The sequence below is a fragment of the Rhagoletis pomonella genome, unplaced genomic scaffold, assembly GCF_013731165.1.
Source record: "Rhagoletis pomonella isolate Grant_MI unplaced genomic scaffold, Rhpom_1.0 Rhpom_scaffold_00005, whole genome shotgun sequence".
NCBI classification, from domain to species: Eukaryota; Metazoa; Arthropoda; class Insecta; order Diptera; family Tephritidae; genus Rhagoletis; species Rhagoletis pomonella.
The window spans coordinates 68,902,624-68,924,461 of NW_023458559.1; the positions used below are offsets into that span (position 1 = coordinate 68,902,624).

Sequence of the window (21,838 nt, forward strand, 5' to 3'; positions counted from 1 at the left end):
TTGAAATTGTTCGAAATTGTTGTTGCTTGAGATTGAAAATGAAAATGTGTGTGTGAGTTTGTGAGTAAATTTAAAAATTAAATTGTTTGGAAACGTCAAGAATTTTAAAAGTGACTCTCAGCGGTTCTACCTTACTATATTTTTATCATGGTTCTACCTTACTATATTTTTATCATGAGCTATGCCAACGTGATTTCCGAAAAAATAAAAATCAAGTAATAATGATTTCCTTTGAGTGAAAAAATAGAACTCAAATATTAATTATTCATTTAAATCTTTATTGTTTAAACTCGAAAAATAAAAATCATTGTAAATTCCAGTAGGACGTACGAACACAAATACGTGAGTATAATTAAAATTGTTTTACGACGATTACAGCTTGTTGACTTTTTTGGTTAAAATTAAAATAATAATGATTATTTTCCATCCCTGCCGGCAAGTATTTTCCATCTGGCAACTTCTGTCTTTCTCAACCAAGTTTTCTACAGGTCCCATGTAGCTCCGGAAACCAGACTAAGACGAACACTTTCAAATTTTATTAACTGAAAAAAAAAACAATCCCTTAAAGTTATAAGGTCCTAGTAATTAAGTAAAACTATTATTTTAAAAATATATAAGTAACTCATTGATCATTAATTTCTGATTTCTAATTCGACGTTTTTTTTTTCTTTTACAGGAATTACGCGATTGTGGTGCGCCATGCCATGCCATGTTTTTCCCTGAAAAAGAGCGCACTGTGCTGCGTTATTGGGTCGGCTCTTGGGCGGCTGTCTGTGTGGCAAGCTGCCTCTTTACGGTAAGTGCGAAATCTGTGAACAATTACGTTAAAACTTATTCAATGACGTAAGTTAACTTAGTTAGTAGCGCAAATTATGATTAATTTCATGAGCTGGCTTATGGCTCAGAAAATGTGCTGCCAGGTCAATAGACTCATATTTTAATGGACAAATCATTTATCAATCTGTAGTCGTCGAAGGAAAATGAAAGCAGCTGAGTTAGGTGATGTCTGAAAGGAAGAAGATTATACTTATATGCACACATACATATGTACATTGTTAGAAGTAAGTACTTAGCTTTTGCTTCGCCAGATGGCATCGCACACACAATATTTAAAAAAAAGGACATAGCAAGCTACTTGGCGCCAAGCAAGCAAGCCAAAAGTGAGGCAATAGGATACGAGCAAGCAGCAAAAGGGGGAGTACCGAGTAGAGACAACTACACAAAAAACATCCTTAACGTGACATAGTACCTGTCAGTGTGTATTGTATTTTTCAATAACAGCAGCTTACAGACAAATCGGCGTGCCAGCTGAAACTTGTACGTCAGCAGCATATCAATATCGAGTGGCATTGTGTGTCCGAGCAAAAAGTACAGCAAAAAGACATATTGGTTGTTCACCCTCACGCACCCAAACAAGAAAAAATTACCATAAGAAACAGCAGCTGTATTTTAACATTTAAATGAAAAATCAATTTTATTTGCAAGCAAAGCTGTACGAAAAAAATAATGAAAAGCGGTAGACTGTAGATTGTAGGATTGGCTGAGATTATATTTTGGTGCTGGAGGCATTTTGCAACCAGCGCCATGAACAAGGATTTTGGTTGTTAAGGAAAGAGCAAATCAATGCAGAAAGTTAAAATGGTTTTTGCCGCAAGCTCGGAGACACTTGTCTTCAACATAAAAGACAAAAAAATATGCCATTTTATGTAACGCATATGTGACTAGACTTGTACTGTCATAACTGCTTGGTCTGAATGACAACCAACGATTTTTATACTTGTACGTTGAAATAGATGCGTACACAAGTACAGTATATTCCGTTTAGCTGTATTTACTTCCACTGCAAATGATTTGGTGCACTTAAGGGAAATGTGCAGCAAAGCGAAAAGATAAAAAATGTGATCTGGTTTGTTTTAGATTTTTAATATTTTTTTCATTGCTGTTTTTTATGATTTTTTTTAAGTACTTAATATGCATAATGCCTCTTTAACACTAGTCGCTTTAGGGGCATTTATATTTTCTTCTGGGTCCTCATCGCCACTACTGTTTTCAGATGAGGGATATGTTGTAAGCAAAAAAAAACCTTTGAAAAAATTTTAGTGCTGGTAAGCGAAGAGTTTTTCATACAAATCGATGAAAACTTACTCAAAAATAGGGCTGTTAAACGGAAGAGGGTTGCTAAGAGGAAATGCAGCTAAAAGTGAAAATTTCGAACCAAATCCATTTCAGGAAGCAGTATTTTGGCAAAATTGTAAACGTAAACAGAAAATGTACCTAAGCGAGTAGGCAGCTAAACAGAATATACTGTACATATGTTACGACCTCTTTTAGTGAAGAAATATTGCAAATTTGGTGTCGTGTTTTTGCCAAAAATATTATCAATATCCATATTGTATATTCGGGCTTATATTAGGGTGATTGACTCGGTTTTTCCAAAACCGTTTTTTACATTCATAATCGGTTTTTTGAAATCTTTGTTTTTCGAATATCGAATAAACCGGATTTTTCTGCCGAACAAACCGGTTTTTTCATTTCATAAAAATCTTGAGCTCTCAAGTTTTGAGTTTTCGGAGTTTTCAAGGCTTTTTCCAGTTTACGGGAAACCCCTAAATAGTTTTAAAATTATATACTAGGTCAAAAAACTATTTTTTATAAATGACCCAAAAACCACCAAAAATGCAATTGTTGTATTTAAAAATTTTAAAGTACACAATTGGGTATTATTACTGAAGAGGAAACAGAGTTTCCCAATAGAAAAGTATTTATTTTCAAGAACTTGATACCACTTCTACGTAAAATAGCTTTTTTCCCATACATATAAAATAAATGGAAAACTTTGAGCGCTTTGAGCAACCTCTAAATATTTTTTGATTTTGAAATAAAAAACCAGGGTTATATTTTTTTGGGGCATTAAAATTGGGACTTCTCTACTTCACATGCATCTTTGGACCACCCTATTATTCACTGTTGTTTCTTCTTATTGTTTTAATTATAAAATGTGTTCAAATCAAAAGCAAAAGGCCGTCCACAATTTTTCTAAACTATACTTAGCGCCGACAAATATTCTATCTACACATCTAGCCCTGCAATCACTTAGTCCCATCTACTAATAACTTCCGCATTAAATTAACACACCCACTAAACTAAAACCTGCTATTAACCACCTAATATTAAAAAGAATTCAAAATTTAACACTCCTTTAAAAATTTTGTAAGCCGACAAGAGCCCACACTTTCCGCTTGGAAAATCACTAATCTGTAATTTTCAGCATATCAATGCGCGACTAAATTTCCACAGACAGCCAACAAAGTCGAATTTAAAGCTTCGCTTACATAAATTTGCTGCTAGAGTAAGTGCGAACAATGATGGAAAAGATAGATGAGTGCTGGCAGCACACACCTTAAAAAACGACTTGTGTCGAGATAATTTGTAAAATTATAGCTTACCCAACGGCTTTTAGATGAATGAATAATAGTATTATAGAAATGTAATTTGCATTTTTTGGCAGCATAGAGAAATTACTGTATTTTTTCGGTTTGATGGTTTGTTTTTTGTGTTGCCTTATTTTATTTGCCTATGAATGGTTTTTTATTACGTATATTTATATTATATTATTATTATTATTATTATTATTACTTGCCACTCTGAATAACGATGTAGCACCCGCTCGAATACACAAAAAAAAAACTTAGTTGCCTAGTGCTGTTTTCTCAAGTAGGTTTTTAAATGTATCTGCCGTCTAAACACATTTCTTCTGAACAAAATTTGTGTTTAAAGGGTAGATAAATTTTAAGACCTACCTGAGAAAACGGCCCTTAATGAACAATAGCTGGAGATTTTGGAGCGATAACACTGAAATTTAGTCCCGAATTGCTTACCTGATAAATTGTGCATCTGCTTTGGAACTAGCGATCACGTTGACATTGCCGTCAGCTACTCGCATGCCGAAACTAGAATTTACCTTTTATTAGCGTTATAGAACATACGTCCGATACTGATGACAGATCTAGCAATCGAAGTCTCCGCACTAATGCTTCCAGGGTCCGAAATAACGCATTCCATCTCCTTTAAAAAGAAGATTTCTTTCTACTTGCAGCTTTCCAAAACTAGCAAGTTCTTAATATGGCGGCCGTTCATTCTTCATCGAATTGATGGAGCCGCGTTCGTAGAGGTAAATCCGTTTTATTCTCACTTCCGAGTTGGCAACTTCTCTGCCAGAAAAACTGCACTCTTATACAACGACGACGACCGTTCATCAATAAAACAATGAGCTCGTACATGCCACTGAGACGCTAGATCAACGCCATCCTAGGCCGCCGCAGGTATGCAACGCCATTCGAGACCAGATTTCTTTTGAGAATGGTAGACTCTGCCTGCTTAGCGGTGACTGGATTTGTGAAGTTTCGCGCTATGAGGACTTTATCTACCTGTCAAAACGGCGACCATCCTTTTCCGCTTTTTTATTTTCTTGGAAGATCAGCTCCTGTAGTGGACATATTTTGCAAAATATCAGCGAAAATCCCTAGTGATTCAGACACGGAAAAGTCCCACATTGTGATCAAAGGATTGGGAGCGCTAGTCTCCAATGTGAGGCTTTGCGAAATCTTTGGTGTTTCAATGTTGTGCGAACTGAACATAGCCACTAACTAGCAAGTATTACCCGTCTCTAGAGCAAAGGGGCGCTTAAATCTACCTATACTTAATGGGGGGTGCTGGGCAATCATATCAGCGTGGCACCTAGAATAATTGAGTTTCAAAGTGGAAGTATTTTCGCCTTGCAAAGCAGTGCATACAGTCGGAGCATCGTGGTCGCGTAATTTAGTTTTTCTCTATGTACCATAAAATCTTATCCGTAGAATTTAAGTCAATCGAAAATTGTGTCTCATAGCTCTGCGCAGATTATTATCTGTCGTAAGATCATATGAGTTGTTTCTGCGACTTCTTAGTGCCGCGCACAAGCGGAGAAAGGGCGGAATTAATGGGTGTGCCATTTTTTAATGTTTGATAAGCGTATGAAAAACCAGGCAAGATGTCTCTTAGCCCGATATAGTCAACCCATCCTTCAGCCTCTAGAGATTTTGTGACTTTGTCGAGACCTCCAAATTAGGCGAGATGAAATGAGATTTGGTAAAAAGCTGCTTTGTTGGTTGAATTTTTTTTTTTTATACGATTAAGCTTTAGATTTTAGGGATTCTCTCTTTTCTGAATGAATTAGACCAACTGCGCGGTCATTACTAGTTAATAATCCAACCCGATAGTATAATAAGTGTGTAAATAAAAGGACTGTAATGAATTTTTAACCGAAAATCAGTGGTGATTATTGATTCCGGATGTGGAAGAACCGGCGGGCGGACGCCGAACAACAGACGGGATGATGTGAAGTCGCGAGGGGGCTTACGGGCGAAGTTTGGGGTCGACGAGAATTATGGGCCAATGTCGACGATGGTAGGGAGGGTACTATTTAAGGGTGGATATGTGGTGTACCTGTCAAACAGAAGAGGAGTACACATTTTCGTATGGTGCAGTTTCATGCAACGGTGGTCACAGCAACCAACACTCCGACGAGCAAGTTCGTACTAGAAGCAAGCGTACCCCGTGGCGAACCGAGCATGTGACTGGATGCAGGCGCAGGGTGAGGAGGTCTTCGCATTGAAAAGAAGTTGACGTAGCATCTAACGCCCCGTACGTAACATCCTGAACCGAGTACCATTTGAAATAGCCCATATAAACTAGCAACGTTGGTCTACACGATCATAGTAGCTTCGTTTACAAATTATTGACAATAATTCTGTCAATCGTAGCGTTACAAATCTTTGTTGCTATGCGTCCACGGGAGGTGGCAACTTCTGCATATTACGTGAACCTCCAAGCATAGTCTCTTTAGGCCAGGAAGGGTCTGCGTAGTACTGGTATTAGCTACCCCGATTAACCGAGAGGTGGACTGTTCTATCCGCGATGCTATTTCTGCTCCCTATGAATCTCCGATACAGATGCACTCGGGATTAAACACAAAATTGGGCCACCATCCGAATTGAGATAGCTCTTCGGTTTAGCTTCGACTCCATGCCAACGAAATGAGCCTTAGAAGTAAGTATTGCTGACTTTTTCAATTAAATACAGTAACCATTTGGAGTCGCTATCCAAAACCCGATGAAGAGTAGCCCATAATTCTTTCCACATTTTCCTTTGCCACAACAAGTGAGAAGTGACGCCGTTACTGGCTTGTAGTATGTATTAGGCCCGCCACGGTGTGCTAAGACTCATCTCAGCACACACAGGTGTAACAATTGAGCTACCAATGGCTCGAGATCGACATATCCAAGTCGTTAAGTCAAAACCTCTGTCCAAAGACTAACATCAGAGCAGCTAGCGCTTAGACAACAAAGTAAAAAATTTATAAAGCAGGGTTGCCACCTGTGCAAAGTAAATTTGCATAGACAAATTATTTGCTAATGTAATAGGTCACAGTATTGGTATCGGACGAAAGGTGTTAAAAAAGGTTATACTACAAGGACATTTTAAGAATGATACATGAGGAAATTTAAAATATGATGCAAATTACAAAATTTTATTTTTTTTGTACTAAATTTTTTTCTTTTGCTTTCAATCTTTTCGTTCCACTATTTCTGACTTTTTATTACTAATCGCCAGTTTTTTCCCTTATTCCCCTGCTTGCCACAAAATCAATAGATTTTCCATATCACCCCGTTAGTCTTGGTGGCTTCGTTTGTTCATAGCTTTCGTCATTACTGCCAGCTCCTCTTTTGCGCGCCCCTTTACATCCATGACAAATATTGCGACAAACCGTTTATTCTTCTTCTTTAATTTTTTGTTGAAACTTACAAATTGAATTGTTTATTTATGCCAAATGTAGCGGCTCCATCAGTATTCGCTGTGTGGCTCCCAAAGCGTGGACTTTGACTTCTTCCACTTCACTTCAGTCCACACCACAATACATACTGTGCATTACATAGTACAGCGGCAGCTCTTGTGCCTCGCATCACTTCCTAGCGCTTTTGGCTCTATTGCTTCCCCACATTGTCGATTTACACGATTCCCAAAGAGTTGCTTACAAAGAAATCAATTTGTTATTCTATACACGCCACAAGCTGTGGCCTAACAGTTTGCTGCATTGTTTTGTCGTTTAGTTGCACACTTTGTCTTTTTCTATTTTATTATTTTTTTTGTTTTATCTCATTTGAGTTTCTTCAACTTTTTCAATTTCCATGTACGCTGGGGATTATAAACAAAACAAAAGAAGACAGATATAATTTTTTAACATTTATATGGCACAAGAGTGCAAGAATTTGTCGATGGCTCTGCGTTGGGACCACATTTGAAAAATTGTGAAATTATACGACAGTCGAACGTTAATTTTCAAAACAATAAAAAAAAACGGTTTTAAATTTTAACGCTCACAGTGGGCAGTAGCCAAAGACTTGGTGAATTCTGTTAGATTTTAAATAAAGTATTATTTTTTTTTTTCGAAACTACCAAAGTGCTTGCCATTGTCTGGGCTAAAGTAATAGCTTAAACGAATGCCGGTAACGCCTGCGCAATATTCTATACTATATTTACATATGTACATATGTAGGCATGCCCACTGTCGCGCCGGCACATAAATTAAATATAATTGTCATATTGACTGCCAAAGAACAAATGACTTGGCGCGCTGAAGCGAAGTTTAGTAAAAAGGTAAAATAAATAAAAAAGAAAAAAAAACGAAAAAATATGCATACAAAGGAAATTGTAGGTATGAACGTTACACTTACCCTTTTTCTATTTAATTTAATTTATATTTCACCTTTCAGAGCTTTTGAAGTATGAGGCGTGAATTTGTACACCATTTAGCCGATTCAAGATAAGTCATTGCACAGTTGCGAGCAGAAAAAAAACATAATCGTTTTACGGAAATACTAGCACTGCGATTTGGGCAGACCTAATGTGCCACCCCACATCGTTTGGCTACTTAGGAAGTTGGCTGGCATCGTATTTCAGCTTGTAGACCAAGACGGGCGAGAATCGTTCCACTAAGCGTATGGATGTAAGGCCATGAAATCGTAGGCAATCACATAGTGTTCCCCTTCGAGTTTCCCCAGCGAGTCTACATAAGCTGCAATCAGTCTCTTCAGCGAGTCACATCTTTCTAAGGACCTTGATTCACGCACTTTTCTATATCGTCGTCTCAGAAAACGGATGACGAATGTGCAAAATCACGATTTTGGGATTTTGATGCAGATTTACTAAGTTGGACATGCTCTTTCGATTTCTGCAATCCATTTTTTTATATCTCCATTAGTTTTTGAGATATTTCGTGCGCATTTTGTCGTATGTTACATAATATTAATGATTGGGTATGCCTTTTGTTGTATGTGCTGAAAATGCGTCACATACGACAAATTCCCATACAAACGTACCTTTTTTTTAATCATAAAACGTTTGTCGTATGTGGCACATACGACAAATTCCCATACAAATGTAATCTTTTTTAATCATAAAACATTTGTCGTATGTATCGCAAAACTTTGAACTTACGACAATTGGATGGTCCTCTACTATAACGATACAATTAAAATTGAAAATTAAACTAAGTAACTAATTTTAAAATTTTAAATTTTTAAATTTTAGCTTGCACTGAGTCTCCAATGAAATGAAAGAGATAAAAATGTACAAAAGACTGAATTTAAGTATTGTTTTTTGTTTTTATATAAAGAAAACGTATGTTCGTAACATATTTACAGCATAAGAGATGTACAGATTTTTTTTATTAAATACATGATTATGTTTTTGTTATGTTTTTTCTAATAAGTAATCATTATTTAATAAATATGTCTGTTTTTTTCATCAAATTATACCATCGTCGTTGAAATAGATACTTTACTATTGTCGTATGTTCTGTGGACAAAACAAAGTGGTGAGTAAACGCTACTTACGACAAATGTATACGGAATGAAAAGTAAATTTTCTCATTAACGTTAAGAGGTATTAAATGTAAAAATATGGGAAATCAAAACTAATAACACCAACTACGTCTCCTTCAAAAGTTACAAAAATCTACCGTACAGTTTCGGATTAATTCGACCTTAAACTTCAAAGTCAATTTTCTCAAAACCGTGTTTTGTAACATTCGACATCCGTTTTCTGAGACGACGATATGCAGCCATAAACTCTTGGATGACCTTTGGCTAACGCCATTAGGCGGAAGACCAATAATTCAGGCCCTACGGAGTGGTAGAACGCACCTCTAACTTAAAATCCTCTTAGCATTATATTTCCAGTTTATTTCTTTTTCAAATTTTTTCCGGCCTCAGAGTAGTACGATGATCCCTGCAGAGATGTCTCGAGAAATTCAATGCTTGTGCTTAAAATAAATAATTTCACTATGGTAGAAACTTCTCAAGCGGCTTATTTAGATATGTATTCGTATACCAAATAATTTTGCAATAGTTGATATGGCAGGCCTCCTTTGATAACTTCGGTAAATTTAAGAGAGAAAACTGCGCACGTAAACCAAAGGGCACCTTGTATAGATACCTCATGCTCCTGGAGATCTGGGCTGCGGACCTAAAAGTTGCCTCCTTCACTTATTCCCTTTATTTGATTTTTGAACGTTACAGCTCAGTCCCATACATTAAAAGTCCATAAGCAAAATATTAGTTGTGGCTACTAATGGGCTCGCAAACCTTGTCCAATTTCTGCCTTTATTAGTGAATATCTCGTTGCCTGCGCTAAACAACAGCATTGTCCAGAGCCAAGGCGCAACGAATGCACAGTGGCGGCTTACATGCTCGTCACGGGAGCACTGCCCACTAGATCGATCAAATCTCTGGAAATAATGTTAAGTCTTCAACCTGTGGATCTCTATGGCAAATTTCACGACATACCTCTAACCTGCGAATGCAGACTAAAGTCCGAACTCATAGAGGTGTTTAGGTGGGCTGTGGACACCACCAGCAGCGCCACCATGCAAATTTGGCGAGCTCTTACTCGACTGGACCGCTCTTCTCCCAGATTAGCAGCCAGGGTAATCACCGGAAAAAGATTAGGATATCCCACCAACGATTTTTGTCGCAGTTGCAGAGACGAGGAAAAGGTGGCGAGCATCGAACATTACCTCTGCCATTGTCCCGTCCTGACCAACATGCGGAGCCAATTCTTTAACAAGTAATTTTTAGATAGTTCCGACTTTTTGTAAACGCACTCTGTGGTTAAATTATTAAAGGATGGAAAGAAGCAAATGGCTTCCGCCAGCCTACGGCTGCTCCGTACCCTGTGCGCTGGCAGCCACTCTAACCTAACCTAGTGAATATATTGTCGATTTCTAAGCGCTATCAAGAAGACAAACATACAAACGTATATAGAAACGGTTTTATTTTTTTGGTCCTCTAGCTTCTTTAAATACAGATACTTAAATCACTGTTATTTTTCTTTTCACAACTGTACCATATTTGCATTTTAATGTACGTATCTTTATTTCCATAAAGTGATTGTGAATCGTAGGCTATTGGCAAATGAAAAATGACAGCTGTCATAAGTGAATGCCAAATACGTTGACAGCTGTCAATTTGCATGCAAAAAAATGGCAGTAACGCAAGCGGAAAGTAAACGAAGGAAAAATCGCTTAATTAGACCACTTCCGTTGTCACTTATATATCACAACATATCAATTGACAAAATAGTCAAATGTCAACTATGACAACTACATATAAATACCAACACAAAATACTACACTAAAAAATAAAATAAGTATTGGTGAAATACCAAGAAACCCTCGCCAAAGCACACCACCTACTTGACTTTGCATCTGCCTCCTTGCAACGCACCACATCATTAATCCGTGTCAGCGGTTGTCTATATATGTATGTATATATGAATGTCTGCTTCACGCTGTCTTGCAAATTCATATGTTCTCGTGTCCGAACAGCACTTGCAAAAGTCAAATGTGTTGTCAAACTAACAAATTGAAAAATGAACAACTAACAAGCTTCGAGTACGACGAATACGAATACGACTAACGATGTCATTTTCTTTGAAATACAGATTGTATATGGTTGATGTTGGCCAGTGTAGGGACTTTACCACTTTATTGGTCGATCTACCAACTTTTTAGCTGTATTTTGTCATCGAACACACCTAAAATAAATATGAAAAGTTAACCCTGACCATAACAAATTTAAAAGTGAAATTGCATCCATATAAGCTGTTTATGGAAATATACATATGTCGTTTGCAATAAGTTTGTTTGGGAGACTGCCAAATGAATGGGTTGCAAAATTCAAGCATTTCAAAACTAAATTTAATCAAACAATTTTGTAGTGCAGAGTAATTCTTTTTTTTTTTTTTTTTGAGGTAGAATCAAGGCATCTGTGATCGAGTCAAATTCGAATCGAAATTTGTTTTTGAGATTACGGCATTTGGTAACGAGTTCGCTTTTTCAACTTAAAATGTATTTCATTCGATTCGAATCGCGTTTCATTCGATCACGGATGCCATGATTCGGGCCCAGTTTTATGTATACGTTTTTTCTTGAATGTTTTATTGGCAGTTTATTCCAAGGCGAATTCATATAAAGTCACAGCAGAAGTTCAAAAACAAAAATGCCACTAACAAATTTTACGCGTAATAACAATACGAATTACAACAAATACATCATTTTGACAACAAGAACCACCGCGGCGGAAATTCAGCTGCTCTGATAACACTAGCTCACTTGAATTCGACTTCATTTATCCTATATGTGTAAAAACTTTCTAATATTGTTTCCTTTAAAAAAAATCTACAATTTTCTACCAATTTTTGTATGTCAAATTTACCACCTTAAATTCCTTCGAAGTCCGTGCACTGATGTTGGCTGCCAGCTGCCAGTTGCACAATGGGAAGCAAACATAATTCACAAACAAAAGCTTTGTTTGATGACTTTACTTCGTTAGTGACGATGATGATGATGCTGTTGCTCTTTCTGTTTGTTGCTTCTTCTGTGTTTGATGAATAGTCACTCCTTCAAGTTTAGCTTTCAAAACGAATATACATATGTATTTTATATATATTTACAAGTCATCCTACTTTCACCAGGCATGTAAAGCGCGGCCAACTGGCGCCAATCTGTTGTTTTTGATGCGGCTGCACACTGTGTGGCAAAAATTAAATTTTATTATATCCGAGTAGTACCTGCAGTCTTAGGCTCTGTATGGAGCCTTTGAGAGTTTGTCTTTAGAAGACTTCGCTTTTTATGCCGTCAACTAATTACTTTACTTCAAATCTATTTATAAAAGCGAGATTTTTGGAAATTTTAGTTTTACATTCGAACACTTTTTTTTTAATACAAAAACACATTTTATAGGTTTCCGAAACACTTCATACCTTAGGCCTTGGTATCATGGGATTAGAGCGTACGTATTACCGTGTCTTAGAAGGTTAGGTACCACTCTCTTTAACCAGCTCAATGTTGCGTCGTCGTTTCCTCCCATTTTACCCTATTAAGGAAACCTGCCACATCAAAGAAAAGCATGTATCTTCCTTATCATCTGTCCTTAGTGTTCGCTGCAATCGAGAAGCGCCACCATCAGATATTGCCTAGCTATAGTTTCGCTTCAGAAAGCCGAGAGTAATCGTTCCCAGCGCCCAGGTCGTCGCAACCTCTGTCGCGCCTTTTCTGTCTTACCGCCCTAGAGGTCGACAAATTGCCGTCATCACTGCCTTTGTTGTAATGATGTCGGTCTTTGTTCGCCTGCTTTACAGATCTTGCCATGTACGACCTGCCGTTTGCTAGTCCAGAAGCTCTTAGCTTTGGACGATGACAGCTTTTCCTCCTTGGAACTATTTTGTCGTTTGTCCGCGGAACCTTGCATCATCTTTCGGTTCCCGCGCTTAGCCTGCACCTCCACATTGCCTCTCTGGGGTTGCTGTACGAAAATCTTCGGCTATCGAACCACATTTTTCCCGCTTGAACAGCTTCTCTGACCCATACCAGGCGCCCAGTTTCCCGGTCCGTAGGGCCGCTCTGTGTCTGTTGCTCTTTGTGTGGCCCTCTGTATTCAACACTTTGTGTGCCTTCTGCGAGTACCTTTTGCGGGACTCGCTAGCAGCTCCTTCTCTCTTACGGAGTTGACACTTGATGTAGCTTCATCGACGCAGTCCAGGTCTGAGTCTTCGCTTGCCGCATCTCCCTTGCGGGTTAAGGTATTTGTTAGCCCTTCCTTAATTGCTTGATTTTCCGTCTGGAAAACACAATTCTTCTATGATCCGTCGGCAAAAAGAGTAATACCACTCAACTACTGATTTCTTCCCCGATTCCAGTCACCGCGGCTTAATCTTAACCTTAAAAATCTGATTAAAAAGATGAAAATTTATTAAATTTTCGTGAGTCTGTGCCAATACTTTTTCCCGTGAGTGTATGTGCAAAGTTTTTAAATGACTTCATAGTTATTTAATAGTGCTTAAAATCGCATATCAATCAAAATATCAAATATGTCTTCAACAACAATTAGAAAACTTTGGTCTGTTTTGTTATTATATTACCTCTGGCACAAGTAACCTTCCACTCTTTAAAACACAGTACTTAACGACCCACCCTCGTAGCCCGCCATACATTAACCAAACTCATCACTACTAGTGACAAACTTCGCAAAAACTGTGAGGATGTTGGATTTGTAATTAAGAAAAGTCATCAACTGAAATGCCATACCATAATGTAGTGTGGAAAACCATAAAAGCTTGAAAGAGTAGTATAAAGTCAGCAGCAGCGCACCGAAGAAGACTTTGGTTTTATCAGCGACAGAAAAAGCAGATAGCAAACGCTTTGACGGCTGTGGTAATGGGTTTTTCTAATGTCACCAGATACAGCACAACTAAGAGATAAGGCTGGCGTCACCAAAGTCACAAACAGACAACAGCAAAAGCATTGGTCACAGCTTCGCAGGGTGCAACAGCATCATTATCGCGTACATTGATAATTATGTGGATAAGATTATATCGTTACAGCATAGGAGGAACTATTTATTCAAAAAAGAATACACACCAACCAACATAATTCGCAACTCCAACTTTAGCAGCAGCAACACCAGATAAATACTGCATTCAAACAAATGTCAACTCCGTCACCAATCAGTGAAATGACTATGAATGACAACTCTGACGTTGTTGACTAAATACAAAACCATTGCTGATTGCTAGCACTCCTGCCCAGCAGCTTTACTGTTCCTTACCAGCTGAATAGTAGTAACTTACATATGTATGTACTTATGTTAGGCTGTGTGACTATAAAAAGTACCCACCGTTGCATAGTTATGCTTTTTTGTGTGCTGGCGTTTTTTTTTTATTACATAAAAGGTGTTTGTTACCAGGAAGATAGGTGCGATGTCCTCGGTTGAACTGTATGGTAATACAATACTAATATGAGAAAGAGTTAGTGTACAAAGCCGCAAGCACATCCATGAAGTTCATATGTATGTATATGTGTGGATTATGAAACTTATTTGATGTGAACTTTTAATTGCAAAATTTAATTAAAAAGAAGAGAGTACATATGAGCATCGACTTGCATAGAGAGTCAATAATGGGCGACTATAAAATGGAAAAATTATTATTAAGTATTTGATTTACACTGCTCTATAATTTAATTTATACTATTATTATGAAACCTTTGTAGTCTTGCCCATTATTTACTTGTGAGCTGCATTATTTACTTGGGAGCGCTAAAAACCATATTCTTCAGCTGCTTAAGACTCGGGTACATTCCCGTGATATGGATAGAGGTCAAGGCCTCTAATGCCAAACGAATATAAATGATATAATTGTCAGTAGTGGAACTCTTCGACATAGCAAGGGCCTTCAACTATGTTTTCCTGTATGCGATTCCCTCGGCTCTGACGGGCCTGCGAGTGGATACCCGATTTGTACATTTGTACATTTGTACACGATTTGTACATTTGTACAGATTTATACATTTTGGCCGTCACAGAGTTGTGTTGTCTAGAAATTTGTATCGAGAATGAGTTCAGCTCAATAACAAAACCCCACTCTGTAAAGGCAGTGTTACACGATTGGTACATTTGTACGGATTTGTACACTCTTTATATTGGGCTATTGGTACAAAATAAAAATAAAATGGGACGACAATTTTTTTTTAGTCACACGATTCGTACAATGCAGTGAACTTCTATTGAAAAATTTGAGCAAATTAGTTTTCGTGATTGGGATAAGGAAAAATATTTGTGCATTCACACCATTGGGATACAATTTGCACCAAATTTTGGGCAAATGCCCAATCGTGTGACACTGTCTTAACTTTCAAAACGTAAAAATCTGTTAAAATGTACAAATCGTGTGATGCCTGCTTAAGAATTTTGTGGTAGAATAACAAAAGTCTTTCGAACTAACTGGCTTCTATCTTTCATTTGGCTTACGAAATGCTTAGCCAGAATTGCTCTAAAAGTGTCATTTAGTAGAAAACACCCTTTTTTATTATAAGCTAAGATTGTATAATACATTTTAATATATGTAGGTATATACATGTGTAATTTAATTTTATGATTTCTATCTCTGAATACTGATTTAATCAACTATGTATAGTCTTAAGTTATTAAGTTGTCTCTCTGACAGCAGCATAAATTAGTTAATTAAAATTACATACCCTACATGCATACATACATACATGAGCGTAGTTAATCGCATAACAAAGCATGAAAGCTAATCTAATGATATCATTTATCTTTGTACCTACTCTTTCTCCCGACTAGGTGCTGACCTTTCTCATTGACTCGTCGCGTTTTCGCTATCCGGAGCGTGCCATTGTTTTCCTAGCCGTTTGTTATCTCGTTGTGGGTTGCGCGTATGTTGCCGGTTTGGGAGCGGGCGATTCGGTGGCTTGTCGGGAACCCTTTCCGCCGCCAGTGCGTCTAGGGCGGCTGCAAATGATGTCGACAATAACGCAGGTGAGTAACTGAAGAGAAATGCAACTTTTATTAAAGAAAGAGATTAATGTCTACAAAAACAGTAAAATGTTAAAGTAATTGCAGTAAAAAAATCTAGTAAATATTTCAAAACATATTTAAAGTTTAAAGCAGTATAAAAGATTTCCAAAAAATGCAAAGAAGGCAACAAAAAAAAACCACGGAAATTCAAATATTTTAACTTATTAAAAGAGATTAATCTTATTTTTTCAACTAATTCTTTTCTAAGCATTCGCAATAATAACACAATTTCAATTCATCAGCCCCTTAAAATATGTGTATTTCCCAATCATTCAAATGATTTATGTGAAAAATATTTTTTGAACGATTTTTTTTTGTTTATTAATCTCCATTTTTGCATAATTTTTCATCACTTCAGTAATTGATCTACTTTTTTATATTTTTTTGCTTTTTTCGTATTTTTCTCGCCTCCAGGGCCATCGGCAAACCACCGCATGTACAGTTTTATTTATGGCGCTCTACTTTTGCTGCATGGCCGCCTTTGCCTGGTGGTCATGTTTGGCGTTCGCTTGGTTTTTGGCCGCTGGCCTTAAATGGGGTCATGAGGCAATCGAAAATAAATCGCATTTATTTCATTTGGTCGCTTGGGCGATACCGGCGTTGCAGACAATTTCGGTGCTGGCATTGGCCAAAGTTGAAGGTGAGTACACACAGGCATAACATATTTAGATTTAATTTGATTAAATTTTGGGGAGGGTAGTTACAAGAAAAAAAAAATACAAAAGAGAAAAAAAAACTGAGAAAACTGTATGAATGAGAAATAAATTGAAAGCAGTAAATAAAATAAATTTGATGAAAATTTGAATGGAAAACCATTTTGTGCAAATAGAAAATTCATTGCAATCAGTTTGCCAGTAGCTCTATTTGTGTCGAAATGAAGTTTTCCTCAATTTTTCAAATTGCTTTTTATGCTATTTACTTTTTTACTTACATACATAAAATATTATTTTGTTGAATGATAATGAAATTTTCATCTATTAATGGAACTAAACAAATGTAGTCCTTATTCCGCTGTGCAGTAATAAAAATACCAAGCATATACCTTCATATATAAAAAATTTTAATATTGGCCGCTTATATACTTTACAAACGGTTTGGTCTAGCTTCTCCTCTAATTTCAGCTGTACATCCTGATTTCACAAAAATACAGATTCCTGCGAAAGGCATACAGTTTTTCATATAAAGCTCTTCAGGCTGCTTGTAGTCGAACAACCGCTACTAGAAGGAACCTTCTGTATTCTTTGGATGTAGCGTAGGCCAGGCAGCGTACTTGCAACCTTCGTCGACGGGATTGGGTAATTTCGTGTCGTCGTGCTTGTAAAATATTTGATCCTAATGGCGTCTGTTCTACTGCCATTTTAATTTTCAACCAGGTACATGCGTCCTGTTAATGATTCCACGATCTGCACTGGTCGGAGCATTTAGCTCACAGGCTTAACAAGTACTCCATTATCCTGCAGTTGCCAGTAAGGAAACCTGTAACCCTTCTTACTTCGTGTCTTAAAAGGGGAAGGAATGATTTGTTTAAATTTCCTTAATGAAGCATTTTATCAGTCTGTTGCCTTCCACCGTGGCGAGAAGCACCACCCTGCCATCAGAGCTTCTGTAGAAGTATGTATTTGTTGGTCGTATACCGCATACTCTGTCAGACATAGTGAAATGACATGAACCTCAGATATATGTTGTATACCGACAACATCATCAATCTTGTAGCCATAAGTATACCAAATGTATTTATCCTTCCTGGTTTTGATGGTCTATCATCAACTCAGATTCCCTGAAGCTATTCGTAAATGATTCATCAGGGCATTAGGGAACGTACTATTCTTGTTAAAATCCCCTGAACGGTGCTGTTCCACAGCTGCAATATTTTCGGTCGAACGACCTGTACGAGGACGCACGGGTGTTTTAGCGTTTTGCACCGACCCAGTTTCTTCGAATTTCCGCTCCAAACGGTGGATTGGTGACTTTGGTTATGTTGGCTGAAGAAATCACGCAATGCACGAAATGCAAAATGATATTTTAAATGGGCGCTGAGCAGTGAGCGGCTGAAATTTAAAACATATGAAATACTATTGAAGTGGTCACGTGATGAGCCACCTAGCAGCGGCATTTATGAGCAGTTGAGCGGCGCTCTTAGGGAGCCAGCCGCTCATGCGTGCTTGCGGCCTAAGTCACCGCCCTAATAGTGGTGAGGTACCGAGAGGAATCATTAACGGTGGTCACCGATAAGGCACCAGAGATCCGGCACCAGTTTTCAACCTAAAACAGCTGCAGCCATTCTTCAGTCATGATGTTATCCTGTAACTCGCATTAACCCTTACGAAGTAGAATTCTCCTTTCTGTGTTGCCGGCAAAGAGCGGCGGAAGTATTTCTGCGCAAAAATTCTTTCTGCGTAGGCAGCCTTAAGGGGGGTTAAGACGAGATTTCGTCAAAGTTCACTGGCTAGAAGAGATATATTAGATTAAAACTTATTTTCTGGCGCTTTTTACATCTATAAATTCCGAAAGTTTTGTCCTCCACAGATTTGAGGCTGAGATAATTAAAACTTTTAGGCTAACTAAATTCTAATTTTGGTCTCAAGCTATGTAGTAATTATTTCTTAAAAGCCTAGTTGTTTTCTTATCTCTTTCGAAATATACTTTGTACTTAAGTATATATGTATGTAGGTACATTAGGGTGGTCCAAAAATGCATATGAAAAAGTAAAGTCGGAATTTTTGTGCTCTCACCCCCTAGGATTGTTCTATACCGAAAAAATATATCTCAATTTTTTTATTTTGAAATCAAAAAATATTTAGAGGTCACCCAAAGCGCTCAAAATTTTCCATGTATTTTTATATGGGGAAAAGCCACTTTTCGTAGAAACAGTATATAATTCTTTAAAATCAATATTTTTTATCGGAAAACTCTGTTTACCAATTGTTTATTTAACCATTTTTTCATTGCAAATATAAATATTTTCTGATTTCAAAATAAATATTTTTTGATTTCAAAATAAAAAAGTAGGAGTATACTTTTTTCGACACAGAACAATACTAGGGGGGTGAGAGCATTACAATTCCGACTTTACTGTTTTTGGACCACCCTAATATACATATGCCTACTCCAGCATCTTAAGTCCCCCATAAAAACAGCTCAGATTTCATCCAACAGATTTGGCGGCAATTGAGTCATTAAAAATTTACATTTGTTGCCATCGAATCGACGACTCGATTATCATAAAAAATTTAACTTTTGACCGTCATTATAAGTAGCGACAAACTGCTTCACATACACATAGGCATGAATGTGTGCACGAGCCTACCTAGAAGTCGAACTCGTGTGTTCAAATATAGACAAAAGCGTCTGTCAGTCAACCAACCAGCCAATGAGCTGAGTTACAGCAACAACTACAACAATAACGGCTTTGACGGCTTATTGACCAGAGTTTGCGTGCGTTGGCCTTTAAGGCCTAAAAGCCGGCTACGACCGCAGCGTTGTAAAGCTGGTAAGGTTGATTACTGTATCTGCTTAGCTTGAGCGGGAGCTGAGGTGGCCGTTTCGGTGTTGGTGTTGGCAATGATTACACGCGAGCCTTTTTTTCTTAATTTATTTAACTTATTATATTTTTGTTTACCTTATCCACATATATATAGTACATATATAGCTTAATTTTTGCTGCCGCTGCGTTTGTTGCTTTAATTTAATACCTTCGGCTGCTCGCAATGAACATTTTATGTCTATTTCACGGTAATTTTCGTACACGCTGGCGCGAGCGTTGTAATCTGAGTCGATTTTTTATGAGATTTATAATTTTTTGTTTGCTGTTGTTGGTTATAATGCTTTAAGCATTATTATGATGCTGTATTTTGTTGCTATTTTCTGACTTGTTTTTTCGCCAATATTTTTAATTTCTTTGTGGGCTGTAGTTGGATTTACGTAATTTTTTTCTGTAGATTTTTTTTATGGACTTTCGTATTTTTTGTTCTTTGCCTTTGTGGGCCAAAAGGCAAAACTCATTAAAATACCGCAATGCGTTGTGTTCTCGCCACCACATTATAAATTATTTAATGTGGTTTAAATGAGCTTAATACAGCCTAAAGAACAGCGGGCTAGGCTCGCTATAAATATGCGTGAAGAGTGAGTGCGAGAATGTAGCTGTGGCGATAAATTGAGTAGAATTAGATAAAATACATACTGCGTAGAAAACGCATGAAGGAACGAGAGTCTCATGATCCCGGCGAAAATAAACAGTAAAATATGGATCCCAACAGCCCGATTCACAAGAATGTTGCATGGTGCCTTCGTATAATAAGTACATAGATATAAGTCAAAAGGTTGGAGAGTGTAAAAGGGCTTTCGGAACTATAATTTAAACTTTTCGAACTACTTCCAAGGTACAAGAAAACAAAATTGTTACCCCGTCCTATAGACTAAGTTGCGAAGTATTGAGGCAGAAAACTCGCCACTTAGTCCAAAGCAATTTGTTTAAGCTATACAATAAATCAAACAATGTCGTTTCTCAGGCCAGCTTTAGACAAGAGCCATACATAATAATAGAGCAAGACGGGTGGAAAAAGAGATTTCGATCCACGATCCTATCCTGAGCTTGGACTTGAAGAGTCATATTAGATATCTCCTACTGCTGCAACTTAAGTAGTTGAATCGGCAGAGGCTCTAACTCTTCAAACCCAACGTTTCATCGACGATCAGTCAGCCCTTAAGAAAGTAGTTGCTATAGTGGCAGGCTCGCTTTTTGTTCTATAATACAGGAATAGGATATATGCACTAACTTAGCTCTGGTTTGTTCTCTTCATGAAGGGACATTTTAGACCAAAGGACTATAGAATTGCTAAAACTCACTAAAAAGTGCATTATGATCTGGTGTTAAGCATATGCTTCCTTTTTCTTTGTAACCCTAAGGACCAACTAATGGTCTATGCGAGATCTCATAGCTCAGCCGAGCAAACCTAAGCAAACTACCAAACTACCAAAAAAATTATGTCAATACAAATTATCGGTTATACAAAATTCTAAAAATTTATGTGCAGCTTTTAAATTTTCGAAAAAATTTTGTTCAGTTTTTTTGTTAACCAAAATATTTCAAGTTTCTAATGCACCAAGAAATTATGTTGAGTTTCAAAATTTAGAAAAGTTCTAGTTTGTAGAATACTCAAAATTTGTGTTAAATTGTTCAATTATTTTTAAAAATTTATCTCTACTTTTTAATATACCCAAATTTATTCCCTTATAAATTGCTTAACAAAATTTCTATCATTACAAATATGTCTGCTTTTTAATTGACCAAAAATTCATTTTCCTTTTTTTTAATTGGCAAAAAAATTATGTTCAATTTTTGAATTACATACAAACCAAGAATTTTTGTTCAGTTTTTAAATTACCGAACATATACGTTCAGTTTTTGTATAACTAAAAATTTTTTTTTCAGTTTTTAAATTACCTTTGTACATCCTTATGTACATGCATGCCCAAAATTTATGTCCAGATTGTTTCTCGAATTTTTAAATATTTTTTTTTTCAGTAACTTTTTTAATTCTTCCTTCAAGTTTATTATTTCATGTCAAAGCTCTCTGTGTCTTTCTTTATCGACTTTGCCCTTTTTTCCTAGCCTTAGCGTTTGCGATAAAAAATCCATATTACTGAAGCATGGCATGCCAACAGCGATTAATGATCACCAATTCGCTTAACGCATACAGTTGACAGAGCAGAACTTATCAATTAGATATAGAAAAATTAAGAAACACATTTTTTCTTAATTATTCCTTCCAAAGCGACTTACTTAAAATTATCTAAGTATCCACAAGAGCGGCTTAATAACGTTAAATAGCAGCTTCATTTCACTGTCTTAAACTGTAAATACATAC

General features: G+C 37.0%; 1 protein-coding gene across 1 annotated transcript in view; it reads left to right on the forward strand.

Annotated features, from left to right (window-relative positions):
• The first annotated feature begins 412 nt into the window (after positions 1–412).
• LOC118740199 (frizzled) overlaps positions 413–21,838 on the forward strand; it is a 194,118-nt gene continuing 172,692 nt past the window's right edge. The window contains exons 1-4 of the mRNA XM_036471696.1: positions 413–439; positions 677–796; positions 15,738–15,932; positions 16,386–16,611. Of these exons, the coding sequence (XP_036327589.1) occupies positions 413–439; positions 677–796; positions 15,738–15,932; positions 16,386–16,611 (568 nt within the window). The remainder of the gene's footprint in view (positions 440–676; positions 797–15,737; positions 15,933–16,385; positions 16,612–21,838) is intronic.